Source organism: Plasmodium sp. gorilla clade G2, assembly GCF_900097015.1.
Source record: "Plasmodium sp. gorilla clade G2 genome assembly, chromosome: 2".
Classification (NCBI taxonomy): Eukaryota; Apicomplexa; class Aconoidasida; order Haemosporida; family Plasmodiidae; genus Plasmodium; species Plasmodium adleri (nom. inval.).
This window is the reverse complement of record NC_041694.1, coordinates 465,001-481,322: the sequence shown is the minus strand read 5'-3', so window position 1 is coordinate 481,322 and position 16,322 is coordinate 465,001. Positions and strand designations below refer to the sequence as shown.

At 17.7% G+C, this 16,322-nt stretch overlaps 5 protein-coding genes across 5 annotated transcripts in view; 2 read left to right on the top strand and 3 right to left on the bottom strand.

Annotated features, from left to right (window-relative positions):
• Positions 1 to 418: 418 nt before the first annotated feature.
• PADL01_0212600 (conserved Plasmodium protein, unknown function) lies at positions 419 to 2,422 on the bottom strand (the record flags this gene model as incomplete). The annotated part of the gene is made up of 1 exon (XM_028682248.1): positions 419 to 2,422. The coding sequence occupies one exon, from the start codon at positions 2,420 to 2,422 to the stop codon at positions 419 to 421; it is 2,004 nt and encodes a 667-aa protein (XP_028536367.1).
• Positions 2,423 to 3,076: 654 nt separating this feature from the next.
• On the bottom strand, positions 3,077 to 3,756 carry PADL01_0212500 (conserved protein, unknown function; the record flags this gene model as incomplete). Its single annotated transcript, XM_028682237.1, has 2 exons — positions 3,077 to 3,250; positions 3,466 to 3,756. 2 exons carry the CDS (start codon positions 3,754 to 3,756, stop codon positions 3,077 to 3,079), a joined length of 465 nt encoding a protein of 154 aa, XP_028536366.1.
• A 1,572-nt stretch (positions 3,757 to 5,328) lies between these two features.
• PADL01_0212400 (conserved Plasmodium protein, unknown function) lies at positions 5,329 to 13,771 on the top strand (the record flags this gene model as incomplete). Its single annotated transcript, XM_028682226.1, has 13 exons — positions 5,329 to 6,669; positions 6,810 to 9,037; positions 9,144 to 11,013; positions 11,113 to 11,477; positions 11,588 to 11,713; positions 11,823 to 11,885; positions 12,072 to 12,249; positions 12,376 to 12,420; positions 12,527 to 12,646; positions 12,737 to 12,859; positions 12,951 to 13,083; positions 13,203 to 13,318; positions 13,469 to 13,771. The coding sequence occupies 13 exons, from the start codon at positions 5,329 to 5,331 to the stop codon at positions 13,769 to 13,771; spliced, it is 7,011 nt and encodes a 2,336-aa protein (XP_028536365.1).
• Positions 13,772 to 14,359: 588 nt separating this feature from the next.
• Positions 14,360 to 16,251, top strand: PADL01_0212300 (conserved Plasmodium protein, unknown function; the record flags this gene model as incomplete). The annotated part of the gene is made up of 5 exons (XM_028682214.1): positions 14,360 to 14,443; positions 14,606 to 14,691; positions 14,819 to 15,604; positions 15,731 to 16,067; positions 16,162 to 16,251. 5 exons carry the CDS (start codon positions 14,360 to 14,362, stop codon positions 16,249 to 16,251), a joined length of 1,383 nt encoding a protein of 460 aa, XP_028536364.1.
• The window catches only part of PADL01_0212200 (protein kinase 7), a gene marked incomplete at both ends in the record, with an annotated part of 1,586 nt that continues 1,509 nt past the window's right edge, over positions 16,246 to 16,322 (bottom strand). Inside the window, one exon of the mRNA XM_028682203.1 lies at positions 16,246 to 16,322. This exon is cut by the window's right edge and continues 7 nt beyond it. Coding sequence (XP_028536363.1) covers positions 16,246 to 16,322 — 77 coding nt within the window.

Below are 16,322 nucleotides of genomic sequence, written 5' to 3'. Positions count from 1 at the left end.
CCTCACATATATATTTAAATATAAATATAAATATATATATATATATATATATATATATATATGTTATGCATTTATATTAAGCCCTGTGGGTGCTTATTTTGCATATCATTGTGGTATATAATATAATTAGTTTATTCTTTTTATGTATCACATTAGTAGTAACCTCATAAGTTTTTATTTGATATATAATTAATATATTTATTTATTTGTTTTTTTTTTTCATGTTATTTTTTCATTTCATATATATATTTTTTTTTTTTTTTATGTGTCATAAATTTATATTAATTTAAAAAAAAAAAAAAAAAAAAAAATTATAATCAAAAATAAATACATATATATATATATATATATATATATACATATATATATAATTTTTTTTTTTATCACAAAAAGAAGAAGGAATAATTGTCTAATGGCTTTATTCTTCCACAAAATTCATCCAATAATTAATAATAAATAATAAAATGAATTTATTTATAGGAGTAACACTGTGGTATATTTTTTCATCGATTATTAAAACAAAGGACACAAAATTATTTAATAGATATTTCATTGATATTTTATTCATTTTGTCTTTATGTTTGATTTCTTTTTTTTCTATATCTTTAATGTAGAAATTATTTTGTTTCATTGATGTGTTTGTTATATCCTCATTTAAATTATTATTATACTGATAATCATTTATACTTTCATCCTGACTTTTTATATTTTCATCACACATACTATCATATTTTCCGTTTTCTTTAAGATCATTAAATAATAAAATGTCCCCATTTATATTCGCAACATAATTAGATAATTCATTTAACTTTTTATAAGGTATGTCATATTCAATCAAATTAACAAATTTTTGAACAGGCAATATGTCTTCATTCCAATCTTCAAAAAATATGCTGACCTTGTCAGATATTTTTAATCCCTCAGAATATCTCTTAAATATATTTTTATTATTAATTAATTGAGGTGATATTGGACATACGACATTTTTATAATTATTTTTAGATAAATAAAAATTATTCGATATATCGTTTTTGTTACATTCAACAGTTTTTATATATTTCCATAATCTTATATCTACACAATTTCTTTCATCCGAATTTAAAATGAATAAAGTACTCAAATAGCTATTTCCAATTTCTTCATTTTTTTCACCTGAACTGTTCAGAATATTTGATGAATAATTAATTTTTTTGTTAATATTTTTTTTTTTATAAATATTTTGATTATGATAAGAATTATTATATTTGATTTTATTTTTGTTTTGATTAAGTGTTATAGGTATTATATTAAAGGCAAAAATGATATATCCATCTTTTTCTATTTCACTTTTTGTAAAGATATGTGTTGATAAGATATTGAAAGGATTATATTCAAATATTTTGGTGTGGAAATGCATAATGACCATTTTATTTTCATATATACAATTATCATACAATAATCGTTTATATAAAATAGGGATTCTACTTTGAGCTACATGTTTTTCCAGGTTTAATTGTGAAATAAAGTTCATATTATTTATATCTACAATACTGTTTTTTTCTTTTTCTTTTCTTATTATATCCTTATTATGTATATAAGAATTTCTTATTTTTGTTGTAAAAGAAGAATGATCTATAAATTGATCTTTGTAACAATTAAGAAAGTTATAAAAATGTTCTTCATTATTATTATGAAGATAAAAATTTTTTTGTAGACTAATTTTATTATTTCTTTTATATTCATCATTATATATATTATTATAATTGTTGTAAATATCATTATATAATTTTATAAGTTCTTTATTTGTATAAAAATTATTATGTGTACTATTTATTATATATTCTTTATTTTTATCTGTAATTTTATTTTTTTTGAAACCATGACTAAAATCGGTTATTTCTATAACATGAAGTGGTATAGATTTTATATCATCACTTAATTCAGATCCAGGTCTTAACAATTTTATAAACATTCTTTCTTTATTAAAAAAAAAAAATAAATGATATAATCCTCTTTCCAGTTGTGGCAAAAAGCAACTTAAGATATTTTTATTTAAAGAACAAGGAATAATAAAAGTTACATTTCCTTTTAATTGAACTTCTATGATACCTCGTTCTAAATATTTATTAGCCAAAATTATGTTCAATTTATCTTCACATTTTTCATATATGACTGATGTGTAATTTTCAATAAATAAATATTTTCTTCCTTTAATAAAAATGGACATGTTATCACTCTTAAATATTTTTCTTTTAATATGAATACATTCTTCATTTTTATTCGTGTAGTTTTCTTTATTTAAACAAGTCTCTGTCTTACAATCCCTTTCAACATCACTATTTTGTATTAACTCTTCATTTGAATTAATCATATTATTGTATCCTTTAAAAATACTTTCTATCCTACTTCTTAAAGAATAATTATATATTTTATTTTCCACCATAAAAAAAAAAAAAAAAAAAAAAAAAAAAAAAAAAAAAAAAAAAAAAAAAAAGTATAAGGATGAACATATATATATATATTTATTTATTTATATTCATGTCTGTGTATAGTTGTTGTATTTATTATTTAAGACACAAATAATTAAAATATTAAATATATATTATTATATATACTTTTAAACACATAACAGAGGTATTTATTCATGAATAGTATAACCCTTGAGAGAAAAAAAAAAAAAAAATCTCTTTTTATGTTTAAAATTTTAAAATTGTATAATTGATTATACATATAATGGATATATAATAATTACAACTTCGTCGCTATTATTAAAATAAAAAATAAGCTATAAGACTTATAATAAAAATTATATTTTTTTTTTTTTTTTTTATTATTCTCCGAAGAATAAATAAGATATAAAGAATATTGGTTTAAAGAAAGATAACAAGTGGTTAAAATAATAAATATTCAAAAAAGTTACAAAAATAAAAAATAAAAAAATAATAAAAAATAAAAAATACATATACATATATATGTATATACCAAACGTCTGAATTAAAAAAGGGTATGAAAATTTTACATTACGTTATTAATATTTAATTATATAATATATTATGAAATATTCATTTCATATATGTAGATATCAAATTTTTCTGATTTATTTCATTTCTTCCTTTAATGTTTTATGAAGTCTATCAGATATTTCTGGTAACATTGGTTCGTGTTTGTCAAAACATTTCACTACACATGTTTCCATTTCTTTTTCTATGGTTGGACCATCAATGTTTGAATTGCTCTTAGCATAGTTTGGTGAGTATTTATAAAAACACGACTAAAAATGATACATAAAAAAAAATATATATATATATATTTATTTTTATATATATGTACAGATATATGTATATGTATTTATACTTATGTTAATCAACACATGTATATTATTTTATATATTTGTAAATAGAACGTATTATATAAAATATACACAATTTTATTTACTCAATTTATTATTTATTATTTATTTATTATTTTTTTTTTTTTTTTTCCTACTTGTTGACATGATTGTAAATTATTCTGTAAATTTTGCATTTCATTTTGAACCACCTGAACAAAATGCTCAGTTCCTTTTTGACAATTATTTACACATTTCCCTATTGTTTCAAAATCTGTATTGTAAGTATCAAAACAGTTAACACAACACATAAAAGATTTTTTTTGGAAAGGTAAACTTTCTGTGCTTATATTATTTAACATGCCATCTATTTTTGATTGAAATTCATTTGTTCTTTTTGTCAAATTAGTTATCATATGATTTGTTGAAGGGCTACTTAGAAAAGTCATTTTTTTTTTTTTTTAAATTAAAATATTTCTCTTACTAATGAGAACATACATACATAAATATATATATATATATATATATATATGTTAATATTTATTCATATAAATATATAAAAACTTTATATTATTGTAGAACGGGATATTTTCCCTATAACATTGTTCATATAAATTTTATAAACAGGGAAAGATACAAATACATGTTATAATTAAAATATACCAGTTATAATATATATATATATATATATAACTTATTTTATGGAAAAAAAAAAAAAAAAAAAAAAAAAAAAATTACAATATATTTCTTTTTAAATATATAATTATTTGTTTAAATAAGCAAATATATAAATAAATAAATAAATATATATATATATATATATATATATATATATATATATAGGATAGGAATTGAAAAAATATAATATAATATATTTGCTACAATGATATATATATATATATATATAATATATATATTTTTTTTATTTCATTTAATTTAATTTTGTTTTTTTTTCATAACTTAAATATATATACATATATATTATATATATTTTTATAATATGAAGAAAATTAAAGGGAATCCTATCATAAAATTTCACATATAAATATATTATTATCTACATATAATAAAATATATAGAGAGGGTATAATATTTCATACTCACATATTATATATATATATATATATATATATATATTTTATATGTGTTATACAAGTATTAATAAAAAAAATGATATATTAAAATTTATTATTTTTTTTTTATTAAATATAAATATACATATTTATTAATGTAAACAAATAAGATAACATAATATATATTAAAAATAAATATATATATATATATATATTTTTTTTTTTTTATTTATATATTTAAAAGGTTTATATTATTTGATTAAATTCATATTTCTAATTTTATAGTTCCAAAGTGTTAACACAAAATGAAGGTTAAAATTTTCCCATTTTACCATATTCCAAAAAAAAAAAAAAAAATAAATAAATATATATATATAATAATTTAAATAAAAATTATAAGACTCATCTTTTTATTAATATAAAAAAAATCCACATTTCTTTATAGTCTAATGTCTTTTCACAACATGCCCTTATTATATAAAAGACAAAAATGTAAATAATATAAATATATATATATATATATATATATATGTATGTATAATGTTTTAAATGATATAGCGTCTTAACTGAATATTAAAAAAAAAAAAAGAAAAAATAAAATAATATAAAATAAAAAGGTTTATTCCCATATATGTAGGTATAAAATTTCCTACATACCTTCTTGTAGAATATTTATAATTTCTTATTTATTATTCTAAATACAAGTTGAAATTGTTATATATAATTTTTATGATATATAATTTTCTTGAATATAATATATATACATATATATGATAACATTTCATCTGGTTATATTATATTATATTATATTATTTTTTATTTTTTATTTTTTTGGTTGATGTTTTCTTTCCATTGATTTATTTTCATCTGTCACCTTGATTATATTATTTATTAATTCATATATATATTATATATTCCTTTGTTTTAACTGGTTTATATAAACTACTCATGACTAACTCTACATATAACTGTTCTCTTCCTTTTCATTTTATAAGTGATGACATATTTTGTTTTTTAAAAGATGGATATTTATGTTTTATGAATTTAATAAACAATGAAAAAAAATATCTTTATATTACTTGTTCAGAAGATGAATGTTATGTGCCACAATATTATTTTAATGAAATAAAAAATAAATATGAAAAAAAAGAAGAAAGTGGTAATACAGATATGACAATAGATATAAGATTAATACAAAATGAAAACCACCAGAAAACTGTTAATGAGACATGTTACATAAAAAAATTTGTTACAAATAAAATATATCATAATTTATTTTTAATTATAAATAAACATGAACATAATATTTTATGTTCCTTATCTTTTAAAAATAATAACTTCCAAGTTCTTAACACTAATTTTATTAAAACGCTGAAAGGGGAAATAAAATCTATGACATGTATGAATAATAATATTTTTGTCTTGATAAAAAAAAAAATAAAAAATAAAAATAAAAAAAAATACATAAATATAAATAAAAATATAAATATAAATAATCAAATCAAGAGTAAAATATTAAATCAAAGTGACCTGACATGTAAACAAACACTTGATCAAGTACTTCTTCCAGTGAAGGGAGAGAATAATGTTAATGTTATATGTGAATCCAAGAAAGAAAAAAAAAAAAAAAAAGCAGACAAAAAAATTGAGAAAAAAAAGGGGAACATGGAAATAAAAGATATCAATGAAGAAGTAAATGAAGAAGTAAATGAAGAAATAATTGAACATATCAATAAACATACCAATAAACATACCAATGAACATATCAGTGAAGAAAAAGAAAATTATAATACGCCCTTAAATAATCATGAGAACATACAATATTACATTTATATTTATTCCATATTAAAAAAAGAAGAACCAGATTTAAAAAAAATACACATTTCAAATATAACATTATCACTAAAAAAAATGATAATATGTCCATATGATGAAAATATAATAATATTGTTATCACATAAAAGTATTGTATATATTATTATGAATAAAAAAGATGGTGATTTAAAAAATTTATTTATTATAAAAGAACTTTATTTTAATAGTCCTATTATTACTACAACATGGATAGATAATTATATATTTTTAATTTATTTTTTAAACAATGAATTAATATTTTTAAATTTTGAAAACCCTTGTAGAAACATATATTATTATAAATGCATTAATAATTATTCAAGCATTACATCTTTTTTTTATAAGTCAAAAAATTTGTATATATCATTTAAGACAAAAGAAATCATATGTTTTAAAATTCGTTATTCTGAAATTCCGTTGACTGTTTTTAAAAAGGTAATTAAAAGTAAGAGATAAAATATATAAAGAATGTATGTATATAATATATATATATATATATATATATATATATATATATACATATATATTTTTATTTATTTATTTAAATGTGTCGACTTTGAACGTTTTCATCTCAGATACACACCACTGAAGGTAATTATATAGATGCAAAATATTTATTCAGAAAAAGACATAAATATATATACTTCAAAAAAAATGATCAGAGAAATATAAAAGATGATAAACAAGGAAATGTTGATATACATACAAATGATGACACCCTTATGGATGATAATAATAATAATAATAATAATAATAATAATGATAATAATTTTTTTGATATAAATAAAAGGAAAAGAAAAAATGATAGGAATAACTATGAAATAACTTTAGATAATATATTAAGAGAAATAAAAACATTAGAAAATAAATTATCAAACAATGATTATAGTATATTTTATGAAGAGAGTGATATAAAAAAAGATGAATTAAAAAATATGTTAAGTGCAAGAAGTTTAAGTGTTTATAATAAATATTTTCATTTGAATCTTATAGGTGATAATAATAATAATAAGAATAGGATTAAACAAGATAATACACATAATGTGAATCACAATCAATATGATTGTTGTGAAAAAGAAGATGTATATATAAATCCTTATATAGAAAAACAAAGAATTTATAATAGTGATGATTATGATAATGATGATGATAATATATTATTTTCTCATTTGAATTTTTTAAAAAGAAAGAAAAAGAAAAAATTTAATTATTTGAATTATGATGATGAGAATGTTATAAATTTATTAGAGTTTGTGTCTATAATAAATTTACATAAATATATTTTAAATAATATAAATTGTTTTTATATAATATCTAAATATTTATTTATTTTATTAGATAATGGTTTATTATATTATACCATAAAAAATGATGATGAGAAAATATATGATTTTTTAGAATTATCTAATTTTTATATATGTTATTATAAGAATATAAATAAAATAATAGATATAAAAATAATAAATGAACATGATATATATTATATGGATAAGAAACATATAATAAAAAATTATTCTTTCAAAAATAATAATCTAAATATAATAAATACAAACAAAAAAATTGAATCATTTAATATATTTTCTATATTAGATAATTGCACATGTATATTTTTATCATTAAATGATGGATCATTTTATTTTATAAATAGTACTAAACATAAAATTTTATTATATGATAAGTTACAGAATTTTAGTTATTTAAGACATGAACAAATAGATTATAATTTAAAAAAGAAAAAAAAATTATATATACAATATAGTTTTTTTAATAAATTAAATGAATATATGTTCAATGGTTATTTTTATGTATACAAATATTTCATATTATTCTTTTTAATATATTCTACATCTCATAAAAAATTCTTTATTTATCTATTAGAAAATATAGATATGTATATTTTATTTAAACAAATACATCATACAAATATTCTATCTTCAAATAATATAAAAAATAAATATAACATCAATATGATAAGACACAACAAATCTTCTAATTATATCTTATATAATTTTTCTTTATATAAAACTTTAAATAAGGATTATATGTGTTTACTATGTTCAGACATACTTGTGTCTTATTTTTATGTATTCTTTTTTGACCTTCCAATGGAAGAGGAAATTAAAATGTACATCTCACTCAAAGAGAAGAAAAAAAAAACAAAAAAGAGAAACAAAAACAAAAACAAAAACAAAAACAAAAACAACAACAATATTAATGACAATAATAATAATAATAAAAACAACAACAATATTTATGATAATAATTATAATAATAATAAAAAACATATTAATTATAATAAAAGTGATAAAAATTTGATGGAGAATCAAAATTATGAAATACCTATTTGCCAAAATGATTATGATAAATCCTATCCTTTATATAAAAGAAATATTTTTTTCTATAAAATCAAAAATAAAAATATTGTTTATTCTAAATGTATAGGGAATTATATTGTTATTGCTGATCATTATTTGAATATTCATTTTTATTATATTAAAGATATTTTTAATTATATGTCCTCTGATGAGACCCCTTCTGAGATGCCTTGTAATTTTTTTATTCCACATAAATATGAAGAACGTTTTGTTTATAAAATGAAGAAAAAAAAAGAAAAACAAAAATATACATGTAACATAAAAGAAGAGGGTGGATTAAATATAAATAATTCAATACATCATAATGTGCAACATATAATGCAACGATTTTTTTTTTTAAAAAGAAAAAAATTAAAAAATACAATCGAATTTAATGATAATATAATAAAGGAGGACAAACATGAAGGGAGTATAAATGAAGATATTAAGTCTAAGGAAGAAGAAGAAGAAAAAAAAAAAAAAAAAAAAAAAGAATACCCAACATAATAATAATATACGACATAATAATAATAATGATGATGTATTTATTTGTAGGTCTTTATTTGAATTGCTAGTTGATAAAAAGAAATCATTTTTTTTGAAAATTATCAATGGAAAATTAAAATATATAAATGAAAGAATACATACATCAGAACTAACATTTATAGATATTATAACATCAAATAATATATTCATTTGTATATCCTTTAATTCTGTTGATTATCCTCTTAAAATAAATTCATATATAAATATTAAATATATTCCTTATATAAATAATAATATACAATATTATTATCCTTTGATCATCACAAGTAATAATAACCTTGAGAATAATAATATGTATGATTTATTTTTGATCAAAAAAAAAAATTTCCTTCTTTTAAGAAATAATTTAAAAGAAGATGAACAAAATAACAAACAACAGGAGAGTAATCATATTACATTACACATGTCTACATTTATAAAAAGTGAACAAAAAAATGAAACATATAATATACAATGTGTTGAAGAAAATGTAATTAATGTTACAACCAGTTTTAAGAAACATATCTCTTTTCATCTTTCAAAGTGGATAATAGAAAATAATGACACAACAAATTATATAAATGATACTTTGATAAAAAATATGAATATTGTATTTTTTAAAATAAAAAATAATTTATCAAAAAATTATAAAGATAAAAAGAAAAGAACCTTCTTTGAAGATGTTATATATATGGACAAAAAAGATATTGAACATATAGAAAATATAGAAAATAATAAAATGAAATACAATATAGATATAAACAATATTGAGATGAATAGGAAAACAACGACATATTATGACATATTAAATAATAAAACATTATTAAAAAATGTAGAAAATTCAAAATGTATAGAATCACAAAATAATAATCATAATATTAATAATAAAGAAATAGAATCAAAGAATATATCAAATGTCAATATTCAAAATGAAGAAAAACAATATATATTTAAAGATAAAAATTATATTCCTCATAATAAAAACACTAATTATTTTTTCGACAATGAAACAATTATATTTACTTATATGAAAGATAATTGTTTAGAAAATATATCTTTAAAGAAATGCTTAGACATATATCAAAATAAATATTATCTACAAGAAATATATGAAAAAAGGAAAAAACACGAAAAAAAAATTATCCATCTAAGAAAACAACTTAAAGATTTAATAAAAACAAATTATAAAAATGAATATATGAAAATAGATAGACGTACATTTTTTTTTGATAACAAATATATAAATGAAGAAGATATACTAGTTTATGAATATAAAAAGATAAAAAAACAATTTAAAAAAAGAAAAAAACAAAAATTATATATTATTAATAAATTACAAAAAAAATGTTCTATATTAAATAAAATCGATTTTTTATGTTCATTCAAAAATAATCTATATGTTGTAAATTTTTATAATAATCAAAATAAAAATAAATATCAAAATAAAAATAAATTTCATAATTATATATCATATACATCCAACAAATCAAATCATTTATCTAATTCAAAAATTAATTTATCATCTCATCATTATTTATCATCTTATAATTTATGTGTATCTCTTTATGCAGACAAAATCAAATGTTTACGATTTTTACAAATAAAAGAATTTTTTTTTTTACACAATATAGATAAGAACAATACATTATTTTATCTCAAAGATTATAGTGATTATATTGATAGATATCTTCAAGACTTCTCTTCTCTTTATTTTCATCATTATAATCCATGTACTTATATTAATTTAAATTTTCTATATGCAAACTTATTTAATGTGAATCCTTTACAAGGAGATGTAGATGACTTAAGATGGAACTACCTCCTTTATTCTCCGTATGAAATTTTTACAAACTCTAGGAAGAGGCTCCAGTGTTACATCTTAAAAATATTAATAGATCAGGTTAAAATATATATATGTATATGTATGTATGTATATATATATATATTTTTTATCTCTTTTTAATATATATATACCACTCGAATAACATTTTTGATTTAGAAAAAAAAAAAGTTTCAAAACGATTTTGAAAATCTAAAAGAAGAAAAAGGTCATTGCCTCAAGGAAATTAATTTCTTAATAAATAAACTTAAAACATCATTACAAGACGTAGAAAAATATATGAACTACAATTTTTCTTATTATATGAATATGAAATTATTTATAAAAAATCATCCATGGTCTGACAAACAGGGAATATACAATATGCCAGATGCTATAAAAAAAGACCTTTTATTAAAAATACAATTAAACAAATTAAACATTCAAACAAAAAAAGATATAAATGAAGAAAAAGAAAATATTCATGTGAATACATGTACACAATATTGTAATTTGAAGCACGACATGGACAAATCTCCATCCACGTAACATAAAAAAAAAAAAAAAAAAAAAAATACATACATATATATATATATATATATATATATATCTACATATTTATATATATATATTTATATATATTTCTTCAACTTAGTAATATGTTTCAAAATGAAGAAACGATAAAAATCACAAACAACAATCTTAATAAAGAACGTTTAGAAATTTATGAAATGAAAAAAAACGTTATCATAAATAAATTAATGGACATAAAAAATTACATGTTAATTAAAAAATAAAAAATAAATGCATATCTGTTGATTGTTTTATATATATATATATTCATATATTATTTGTAACTATTTATGTTATTATTTTTTTTTTTTTTTCAGATTTCAAATAAATGAAAAATGTGAAGAATTTAACAAAAAATTGAAAATATTACATAAGCAAAAGTAATTCAAATAAAAGCAAATAAATAAAGAAAATAAAGGGACCTTTTTTTTTTTTTTTTTTTTTTGAAATCTTATATATAAATAAATATATATATATATATATATATATATATATATATATAACATGGTTGTTACAAGACAGTATTTATTATTTCATATTGTATCTTCTTTTTTTTTTTTATATAGACGTAACATGCATAAACTTATAATCATACATGAGTTATATTGTATTTCTATATATTCTCTTTTAATAAATGAAGAAAATAAATCTGAAATATTAAGAGCAGTTAATATAAAAAGAGAAAAAATAGAAACCTTAATGAAACAATTGGAAGGCTTCATTAAAGACATAAACACATCAAAGGTAGAAATATATATATGTATATATATATATATGATGTTGATTAAATGTAATTTATATCTTGTAATATATACACATATATATTATATATATATATTATATGATTCATATGTATCCTTGACTTGATAGAATAAAGATTCCATGTTACAAGAAAAGAAAAAACTCCTAAAAGAAGTAAATTAAAAATAAATAAATATATACACATAATACATACATACATATATATATATATATATATATATATATATATATATATTTATTTATTTATTTATTTGAATAGAAATATGACAATGCCATAAAATTAAATAATTTAATGACAGAAAAAAAAAAAAAATTCGAAAAGAAATTCTTACATGAATGTATGAATTTTGACGTTTTGATAGAACAAAAATATGAAAATGTAATATAAAAAAAAAAAAAAAAAAAAAAAAAAAAAAAAAAAAATATGTATATATTATATATATATTAATATGTATATATTTTATTTAAGGTCATAGGTTTTTATTATAATTCCAATAAGAATATTTTTTTAAAAAAAAAAATCATCCAAAAACACGTGCAAGAAGCTAATCAAATAATCCAAGAAATTTTTGAATTGAGAAAAAATATAACAGTAAATATAAAACGCATAAATGTATATATATATATATATATATATATATATGTGTTCGTTTATATATTCTGTTTAATTCCTTCACTTGTAGAATATAAAAGACGAAATTTATAAGAATAAAATCAAAAATAAATACTTGAACTTTTTATTAATGGATATAGAAGAAGGAGTCTATGATGTAAAGTATCTAAAACAAAATTGTGAATTCTTATTTTGTGATATAAGTAAGATTAGAAATATGAAAAAAAAAAACACACACACACACACATACATACATATATATATATATATATATATATATATTTAAATGTTTAAATATATTTTCCTTATTTTATTTTGTTAGATAATGTTATTAGTTCTCTTGAAAAGAAAAAGAAAAATAGAGATTTAATATTTCACATATCTGAGCAAAAATTAAAAGAACAAATAAATACTGTGACCACAAAAACTCTTGCCATAGTAATAGAAAATAAAAATATATTAAAATTAATATAACTATATGTTCATATATATAGGCATAAAAATATGTATATAATACAAATATATATTAATTTATATATATATATGTTTTTTTCTTTTTTTTTTTTTTTTTTTTTTTTTTTCTTATAGAAACATGAAAATAAAATATTACAAGAAAATGCGAAAAGTTTAGAAAAAGAAATTGAAGAATTAAAAGAAAAAAAAAGTTCTACTATCCAATTAAAAACAAAATCCTTATCTTTACACATTCATGATAATAAGCAGGATGAAATTAATGAGAATAAAATAGTAGAGGAAGAAAAAATTGTCCACAGTGAAAATATTTCTCATACTACAAAACAAAATAAAGAGGAAAAAAAGAAAAACAAAAATATATTCACAACAAAAGATATATATGAAAAGAGTCTCCTTTTAAAAAAGAAATATAAATAATATAAAAAATAAATAAATTTATATATGTCACATATGAAAAAAAATATATATACATATATATATCATTTATTTATTAAAACATATATTATATATATAATATTCCATCTTTTATTAATAAAAAATGCTTAAATCATATAAATAAATAAAATCTACATTTTTTTTTTATAGTCAAAAAGTTGTTAATATTATAGCACATATGTATACATAAATATTACATATATATATGTTATTTATATAAATTATTTAAACTTCATTTTTTTTTTTTTTTTTTTTTTTTGCTTCAATATTTAATCTTTTAAGAAATAGACATAATATATATATATATATATATATATATATATATATATGTTATATAAATTCTATAATATTTTTTATTTTTTCTGACATGGTATAGAATACCTTCTAATAAAACTCTCATAAAATAGAAAAAAAAAAAAAAATAAAATAAAATTTATATATATATGTATATTTTATTTTTTTAATTATAATTAAATATTATTTATTATTTTTACTATTTTTACTATTTTTAGTATTTTTTTTTTTTTTTTTTCCATATATTTTTACATATTCATGTATATATTTTAAATTATGGAAAAAAATATTGAGGGCCTCCTAAAATCAGAAGAAGAGAAGGAACAAGGAAATATTTTCTTTAAAAATGGAGATTACGAAGTAATACAAAAAAATAAAATAAACGAATAAACAAATAAATAAATAAACAAATACTTATACATATAATATATATATATAAATCTAATAAAATGATATTTTGTGAAAAGGTTAAACAAATAAATTCATAAAATGTTTGATATTTTTTTTTTTTTTTTTATACAGCTAGCCATTTTTCATTACACAAGAAGTATTAACTATGTTGCTAACAATTCTGTTGTATATACGAACAGATCCTTAGCTTATTTTAAGTGAGAAAAAAAAAAAAAAAAGGAAACAAAAAAACAGTCTAATGAAAATATGATAATATATATGTAATATATGTATGTATAAAAATATATTTACTTATTTATTTATTTTTATTTATTTATTTTTTAGAATGGGGGCCTTTGAAAATAGCCTTAAGGATGCCTTGAGGGCAAAAGAATTAGACGAAAATAATTTGAAAAGTTATTATAGAATATGCGAAGCTTATAAATCATTGAACGATATAGATAATTATGAAAAGTATTTACAATTATATAATATAAAGAAAAATAAAAAGGAGAATAATGAATGTAATAAATCGAGCACTGACAAGAATTTATTAAATGATAAGAATATAAAAAATGAAGAACATAATAAAAATAAAAAAATTAATAATAATTACTATAATAATGATTTTGAAGGGGAAAAAAATCAAAAAAGAAAAGATCAAATAATTACTAGTAATGAACTTATAGATATATGTAACAACGTAGAAGAAAAAAACCCTTTCTTATTTTTTAATAACTCACAATTAAATAACACTATAAGTAATATACAATTTGAAAAAAAAAAATACAAAAATAATTTCTTAATTGAAGAAGTTTATGATTTTAAAAACTTGAAAAATCAAAATTCATTACAATCTAAAAACACTAAGAAATGTGTTATGCATAATGAAGAAAAAATAAGTTATCAAGATATATATGATGATATAAATATATGTCTACATATTTTCAAACATTTCTTTTTCGACAATGTACCAATGGCTGTTCATATTGAAAAAGAAAATAAAATACATATAGAACATTCAAATTATAATATACATTCTATGAAAAATCAAGCTGATCATTTTTTTTCTCAGAAACAATATTATGCAGCTCTTAATGTATACAACGAAATAAAGGAACAATGTAAAAGGTGAGATGAAAAAGAGTTGAAAATAAACACAAAAAAATATATAATATGTAAATAAATAAATATATATATATATATATATATATATTTATATTTATATTTATATTTATTTATTATTTTTTTTTATAGTGAAGAGAGTGTTTTTTATTGCTCAATCCTCAGCAATATTAGTGCCTGCCTTATAAGAATGAACAAAATTATAAGCTCCTTATGTGATATATATCAAGCAATTAAAATTCTTTTATCATTCCTTGAAAAACATGTCGAATATATAAAGAAAGATAAGAGAACAGAACTGCAAGATGAAGATATTAAAAAAATGTTTGCAAGTATAGATATACAAACCTTTAAAAACATTGAAGGAATATATATGAAAACGCATAAGCTATTAATAAGACTGTTATTTAGATATGCTAGCTATTCATATATTAACCCTAAACAATTTAAGGTCTTTTCAATAAATGAGGTAAAAAGTGAAAATATATATATAAAAAATAAATAAATAAATAAATAAATAAATATATATATATATACATATTACATTTTGTCTTCATTTTTAGATTGATACACTTATCAAATTAAATGGAAAAGTCTATATAGATGTTGATGAACTAAACAAACTAAAAAAAGACGTTTATTCCAAGTTATAATATTTTCCTTTTTTTATAAAGTTCTTTCGAGAATTCTCTCAAGTTCTCGAAATTTGTATCAGCTAGCCATT